Source organism: Gavia stellata, chromosome 13 (genome assembly GCF_030936135.1).
Source record: "Gavia stellata isolate bGavSte3 chromosome 13, bGavSte3.hap2, whole genome shotgun sequence".
NCBI classification, from domain to species: Eukaryota; Metazoa; Chordata; class Aves; order Gaviiformes; family Gaviidae; genus Gavia; species Gavia stellata.
In genome coordinates this window covers 24,653,837-24,661,019 of record NC_082606.1, presented here as the reverse complement: position 1 = coordinate 24,661,019, position 7,183 = coordinate 24,653,837, and the positions used below count along the sequence as shown (strand labels likewise).

At 67.8% G+C, this 7,183-nt stretch overlaps 2 protein-coding genes across 2 annotated transcripts; one reads left to right on the top strand and one right to left on the bottom strand.

Moving 5' to 3' along the window:
* Positions 1-1,921: 1,921 nt before the first annotated feature.
* Positions 1,922-3,016, bottom strand: GDPGP1 (GDP-D-glucose phosphorylase 1). Its single transcript, XM_059824151.1, has one exon. It carries the CDS (start codon positions 3,014-3,016, stop codon positions 1,922-1,924), a length of 1,095 nt encoding a protein of 364 aa, XP_059680134.1.
* Positions 3,017-3,172: 156 nt separating this feature from the next.
* On the top strand, positions 3,173-6,219 carry CIB1 (calcium and integrin binding 1). The gene is made up of 7 exons (XM_059823845.1): positions 3,173-3,223; positions 3,363-3,397; positions 3,962-4,064; positions 4,465-4,618; positions 4,910-5,028; positions 5,109-5,197; positions 5,481-6,219. Exons 1-7 carry the CDS (start codon positions 3,173-3,175, stop codon positions 5,500-5,502), a joined length of 573 nt encoding a protein of 190 aa, XP_059679828.1. The 3' UTR covers positions 5,503-6,219.
* The last annotated feature ends 964 nt before the right edge of the window (positions 6,220-7,183 follow it).

Below are 7,183 nucleotides of genomic sequence, written 5' to 3'. Positions count from 1 at the left end.
TTGTCTTTGAAATCAAAAGCTATTTGGCAGCAGAGCACACAAGCTCTGGAGCAGGTCGGTGCTGGGATGGTTCGTGTTAGTGCCAGTTCTGAATTTGGCCTCTCACAGGGCTGGGGAGGCAATGAAGGTGAATGCACCCTGGGAACCATTGCGAAATCGTTCTGGTTCCTGCGGTGCCCATGCTGCCACACCACCTCCTGCTGTGGGTCCCTGTCCACCTCCCGTCACCAAACTGCCCGAGCATGGCCCTAGGCGAAACAGGCGGCGCCTGTCCCTCTGTATGAAAACTGTGTTCCTCGAGCAGCTGACCAGGCTGTGGCCTTCAACAACGCAAATGTGGTTGCAGTGCTAGAATAGTCACTAGCAACTTGGCTAATAACATCCATCAAATGATAGGAATCTGTTCTTTTAAGATACAGCTTGTGGCAGCAAAGAAAAGCAAGGCAGGAGAAAGGAACCAGCTCCCTGGAGCACATCACTGGAGATGGACGGCAAAGGGAGAGGTTCCGGGTACCGATCCTGCTTTTTCCATCACCGGCTTTACATTAAATAGTTGAGAGCTCTCGCGTTGTTTCCCCCAGCACAGGTACCTGTCTTGCATTGTAACTGCCCCTAACTAAACCCTTCTCACCAATCTGAGCAGATGTATGGCAAATGCTGATGTATGGGGGGGGGAGTCGAGGGCTTGCACTGCTGTTGCATGTTTTGTCTCTTTAAACCAGAGGGCACCTCAGGCCAAAGTGTGAAAAACTCCATGCTTTTCACAGGGGTCCAAGTCGCTTGCAACCAATAAATAAATAAACGAAAAGCAGCTGTGGGAATTCAGTACCAGCACTCCTCCCTGGCTGAGCGGGCACCCAAAGACCCTGTGGCCGGTGGGCTGATCCAAAGGGACTCCCTCAGCATCCCGGACTTACCGCTCTCATACTTGCAGCTGGTCAGGTTGATGGAGGGAACACTGGAACGGAAAGAGACGACAGAACAGGTGCTCAGTGGACCGGGCCTGTCCCAGGCGGGTGGGAGGGAGACAGCAGTGTTCCTTCCCCCGCACACCAACTGTGCTCCGCAGAGCCAACGGGCAACCCCGACCCGGGGCCGAGAGGGGCTCAGTGCGCCGTGAGGCAGCACGGCGGAGGGGTCCCGGAGACGGGTCCTCCCTCCGATGCGCGGCGCTTGGGATTATTGGGACAACTTAAGGGAAAGAGCATTTATTTTCCGATTCAGAAGGCCCCCGGAGAGCCCCCCTGGGGCTGGGGGGGCCCAGCTGAGCATTGACCCTTGGCGGTGCGCAGGGCCGGGCCCTCGCTGCCGCAGCTCCGCGCTCCGCCGCCGTTCCCCGGGAACGAACACGAGCCAGGGCGTGGGTACGGCTGGGAGGCGTTTATGGCGGCGGGCAGGGCCCGGCCCCTGGGCCTGCGGCGGCACCGCCCCGCGCCAGCGACAGGCGGGCAGACCGGCGGGCTGACCCCCCGCGGTCCCGGCGGAACACGGGCACAAGCGCCCGGGAGCTGCGGCCGCCTCCCGCTCCCGGCACTCGCCTGCGCTTCCTCCGCCTCCTCCGCGGCTCGGGGCCGGGGGCAGCAGGCCGGGCCGGGGGGGCTCCAGAGGGAGGGCAGGCCCCGCCGCCGCCCGCCTCCATGGCCTCCGCTCCCAGGGGCCGCCCCGTTGCCATGGCGACGGGCCGCAACCGTCGGCTGGGGGGCGCGGCCATAGAGACACCGGCGCCGCCAGCCAGAGCGGCCCCCGGCGGTCACGTGGCCAGCGGCCGCGCACCCCCTGGCCAGGCCCACCGCCGCGCAACGCCCTCTGGCGGACTGCGCCGGTCCCGCTGCGGAGGCAGGCGCGCCGGTCCCGGTGCGAGGAGCGGGCCCGGCCCCGGCCCCGGCCCCGGCCCCGGCCCCGGCCCCGGCCCCGGCCCGGCTCAGCCCGCCAGGAGCCGCGCCAGGTCCTCGCCGAGGCGCAGCAGCTGCGGCTCCGGCAGGAGGTGCTCGCGGATGGCGCGCAGGGCCTCGGCCTCGGTGATGTCCCGGAAGACCGGCGCCGCCGGCAGCGGCAGGTAGCCGGCCAGCTCGCAGAGCGCCACGTTGAAGGCCGCGCCCGCCTTGGCGCCGAAGCTGGGCCTGCGCGCCCACAGCAGCACCCGCAGCCCCCGCCCGCCGCCGGCCGCCGCCGCCGCCCCCCCCGGCGGGTCGCCCCGCGTGGCGAAGACGTTGTAGGCCAGGCCCGCGGCCGCCAGGTGCCCGGCCGCCCGGCAGACGTCCCGGGCCAGCGCCGCCAGGCCGGCGGGGCCGGCGGCGTAGAAGAGGAAGGCGGGCGCCGGGACGCCCCGCAGGAGGGCGAGGCCGCGCGGCGGGCAGAGGGGCTGGGCGGGCGCCGACTCCACCAGCAGCGGCCGGCCCAGGTAGAAGGCGTGCAGGTGGAGGTGGTTGACGGAGGCGCCGGCCCCCAGCCCGTTGAAGCCCAGGCGGAAGCCCGGGTGGGCGCTGAGCAGCGCCGCCTCCAGCCCGGCGCGCAGCAGCGGGGCGGTGAGGGCCTGCGGCAGCCCCCGCGCCGGCTCCGGCAGCAGCAGGACGTGGCCCCGCTCCAGCGGGCTGGCGTTGATGGCCACCAGGAGCTGGTCGGGGGGCGCGGCGCCGCCGGCCCCCCCCGCCCTGCGCAGGCGGAGCAGCACCTCGCCGGGGCGGATGCGGGTGAAGTTGAAGGCGCGGGGGTCGAAGGGCTGCCGGAGGCTGCGCACCGCCTGGGGCGGGCGGCGCTCGGTGCCGCGCTGCACGTTGAGCTGGGCCACCAGGCGCATGGGGCCGGGCAGGACGCGGGTGGGCAGCGGCCCCAGCCGGTACCGGAAGAAGCCCCGCTCCATCCTGTCGCTCCAGCGCTCCAGCAGCGCCCGGTCGAAGCGGGAGGGCGCGGAGCCCGGCTCGCCCCCCCAGCCGGCGCCCTGCAGCACGAAGTCCTCCTCCCCGTAGACGAAGTCCTCGGGGCTCGGCTCGCCCGGCTCCTCGCCCGCCGCCGCCATGCCGGCTGCCGGGCGGGCACCGACCGCCGCCTCCTCCCCGTGCGCGCGGCGCCGAGGGCGGGGCTGCGCGGTGCGGCTGGGCGGGGCAGGCCCGGGGCGGGGCGTTGCTATGGGAGCGGCAGACTGACGTGCGAGGCGGAAGCGGCGCGGGCCGCCATGGGGGGCTCGGCCAGCCTGCTGCCGCGGGAGGCGCTGAGCGAGTACCAGGTGCGGGGGCACCGGCACCGGGCCCGGGGCACGGCACGGCGTGGCCCTGCGGCGGAAGGCGCGCCGAGGCCAAGGGCCCTCGCAGCTGGGGTGCCCGCGCCGCCCCCCGGCCCCGTGCTGACCTGCGCTCTCCCCGCAGGAGCTGACCTTCCTGGGCAAGCAGGAGATCCTGCTGTAAGTACCGCCGCGGGCGGGGATGGGGTGCCGGCCCCGGGCCCCGCTCCCCCCGGGCCCCGCTCCCCCCGGGCCCCGCTCCCCTCGGGCCCCACGAGGGCTTCGCCTCTGCCGAGGGGGCGTGGAGGGCCCCGGCCCTGCTGCGGGGCCCCCCTTCGCTGCCGAGGCGCGGGAGCTGCCGGTCCCAGGCTGGGCCTTTCCCCGCCGGCCGCGCTCCGGGGTGCAAAGGTCCGGGGGTGCTGGTGCAGGGCGCGGGGCCGGCCCGGAGGCGGCTCTTCCCGCCTCTGAAGCCCCAGCCGCCTGGGTGGGCAGGCAGCGGGGCCGGCTCCCCTCCCCGCTGCCCGCTGTCGGGGTCCCGGAGGCAGGCGCTGCCTCTGCGGGAGCACCCAGGCCAGCTCGCTCCTGTCCCGGGCCGGCCCTGCGCACAGCTGGCAGGGAGCTGTGGGAAACGGGCCGTCCGCCTCTGCGCAGCGCTGGGAAGAGCTGCCTGCGTCGCCCGTGCCCAGAGGGCTGCCTCCCGCGCCGCTCACGCCACAGAGCGTCTCTTGTTCTTGCCTCTTCAAGTGCCTACAAGAGGTTCAGTGAACTGCTGCCAAAGGAGGAGAGGGAGAATGCCTGCTTCGCGCGGGTTCCCAAGAGCCAGATCCTGACGTTGCCTGAGCTGCGGGTATGGTGCCTGGCAGACAGCGAGACTCGCTGCTGCTCCCTGGGTCTGGGCGTGTTTGGGCAGGGCCCTGTTTACCCACCACGGTGCCGGTGCTCTGCCCTCGACGTACTGCTCCAGCAGTCACCTGGGAAAACTGCTCACTCACCAGGCATCAGCTGTGCCAACAAACAGCTTCCTTGTCCCCACCGTTCTGCGGAGGATCCCAGACATCCCCGCAGTGCGGGGCTGCTGTCCCGGGGAGGGACAGGACAGGCATGGTTGTGCCATGTGCGATGGACCGGCGGCAGAGTGGGGTACCCGCTCGTGCGCGGCGTTGGCACCAGCCTGCAGCCAGTGTCTGCCGCGAGGGAGCCGGCCCAGCACTGCCCGGCCCTGTCCTGAGCCGTTCCTGTGTTGGCAGGCAAACCCCTTCCAGCACCGGATCTGCCAGGTGTTCTCCACCTCAGATGATAGGGACGACAGCATGTCCTTTGAAGACTTCCTCGATATGCTGAGCGTCTTCAGCGACGCCGCTACCTCGGACATCAAATCCTACTATGCCTTCCGCATCTTTGGTAATGCTGGGGGCGGATGCCGTGTCCTGGGGACATGCACCTCGCGGCGGGGAGCAAGGACGAATCCTTGTTTGCGAGGGCTGGCAATGTCCTCGGAGCGCACATGGGGATGGTGGCTTTAGGAACTCCCTGTGGGAACTGCTGGTTTGGCGCAGTGACGTGCACCGAGAGGTGCGGTGCGGAGCCTGCTGTGTCCTCAGGTCACCCAGGCCCTCTCTTCAACAAGCGCAGGTGCTTGTGACTCTGGGGTTGCTGTGGCCCTGCTGAAACATAACTTTCCTCTCCCCAAAGACTTTGATGACGATGGGACTCTGGACAGAAAGGACCTGGAGAAACTGGTGAACTGTCTGACGGGGCAAGGCGAGGAGTCCCGCTTGAGCAACGCGGAGATGGAGCAGCTCATCCAAAATGTGAGAACTGTCAGGCCAGGCACGGGCCGCTGCACAGTCCCGGCCACAGAGCTCACTACTTGCCTTTCCCTCCCCTCCAGATCCTGGAGGAGTCCGACATTGACAAGGATGGCACCATCAACCTCTCGGAGTTCCAGCACGTCGTCTCCCGCTCCCCAGACTTCGCCAGGTACCGTGATCTCCAGCGGCACAGCTTGTCCTGGGGGGCCTGTCTGGGGGGGTCGCCCACGCCGATGGGTGTGCTGGCATTGGGGCAGAGCTCTCAGTGGCCGTAAGGCAAGGCTACCCTGTACAAGGCCTCCCATAACAGCAGAGGGAACTGCATCCCATGCTAACTCTGCAGGGAGCCTCTCCCATGCAGAGTAATGCTGCCTCCCGGTAGCACTGGGCACTCACAAACTACTTGCATGTGACCCAGCGAGGAGGTGCAGAACCTGTCCTGTTTCTTGCAGCTCCTTCAAGATCGTCCTGTGAGAGCCCTGCGGTTCTCCAGCAGAACTTCTCCTCTGGCTGTTGCAGCTCTTCATGGTCTCAGACATTTCCTCTTTTAGCGAGCAGAGCAGCAGAGGCCCCGCTCCTCACCAGCTCCACGAGTGCCACACAGTGCCTTAGGCAGGACACCCTCCTGCTCCCCTTTCATGCCTGGCAGGCGAGATGGCAGCCTGCAGAGGTGGGGCCCTGGGAAGCTGCCTTGCCTGCAGCCGCTCTGCTCTCCCAGGATCGGATTTTAACTCCTTATGCAAACCAAGGCCAGCTCTGTGGGTGGGGGGAGGCACACAGAGGTGCTCCTGGCTGGGGGCCACGCTGCACAGAGCACAGCCCCTCTCTGCCCTCGGTACCAATTTGTGCCTTCCACTAGCAGGCAGGGAGCTGCCTCCCCCCACCAGGCCCCTGCCCACCTCTCCCGTCTTCCCAGGGGCCTCCCTGCTGCAATGTGGATCTGTTTCTCTAAGCCATAACCCAAATGCGGATCCATTTCTCTAAGCAATAATCCAAGTGGCACTGTAGTTGTGCCATCCCGGCAGCAGAGCTGTTCCCCCACGGCTGCACAGGACACAGAATGCCTTCCTCCCCCGGCCGACGAGGCACAGCCCCGCGGGCAGCACAGCCAGGCTCAACCCGGGCTGCCTCGGCACTGACCATGCTCGGGGCCTGCTCTCCTTTTCCTTTTCTTTTCCTCTGCCCCCTCCTCTGGCTCAAGCTCAGCAGCTGCTCTGCCTGCGCTGGGCTCTTCCGCCCTCTGCTCCTGCGAGGACACAAATAAAGGGCTCTGGTTTCACCCTCTGCTCTGTGCCGCCTTTGTCTTGCTGTGGGGACGGCGGAGGGGGCTGTACTGGCACTGCTGCGGGACCAGTTCCATGAGGGGTGCTGGGGACACAGCCCCCTGCCAGGCCCCTCTGCCTGCGTGCCAGCCGCAACTCCAGGGGACGGGTCCCACATCCTGCTTGGTGACAGCCCTTTCCGTGGGCCACCTCCCTCCTCTAAGCCTGGAGACTGTTCTCAGCAGCACAAAGAGCTCAGCTCTCGAGCAAGAGGCACAAAGGGAAATCCAGGACAGGCGAACAGCTACCTTTGCTGCGGGCAGCGCTGGAGCCCTTTGTGTCTGTTCATCCATCAGACTTCGCCCTGGCTTGCTGCCAGCCGCGGGCAATGGCCCTGCCAGTGCTTTGCAGCGAGCCCCTGGCTGGTCTGGCTGCCCCCAGCAGCGTTCCCACCACACCAGCAAACCTCCTCGCCGGAACCATTCTGCGAGGCAACGTCCAGGCTGTGATGCCACATGCCGGGGCTGGTGCAGTGCCTGGGCCAGAGCTCCGGCTCACGCTGCAGGAGCACCCGTGCTGGGGCGCAGCGGCTGGTGGCTGTCTCGGGGTGCTGGCGTGGCCGTTTCTCACGTACCTCCTTTCTCCCGGCGGTGCTGGCCCTTCCAGCTTAGTGCCCCGTGGTGCTGATGGTATCTACCCGCCACGGCCTGCGGCCCCGGGGGCCATGTCTCCTGGCACAGCACCAGCCAACGCCTCCGGTGGCTTTTTTGATGTCCCAGAACAGGCTGGGCAGGAAATTTGGTGCACTGGTCCAGCCGGGAGCAAGGCAGCGCTGGTCCCCAGGGGGGAGCCTGCCCCAACACGCCAGCTTGGTGTGGAGCTCACTGCTTCCC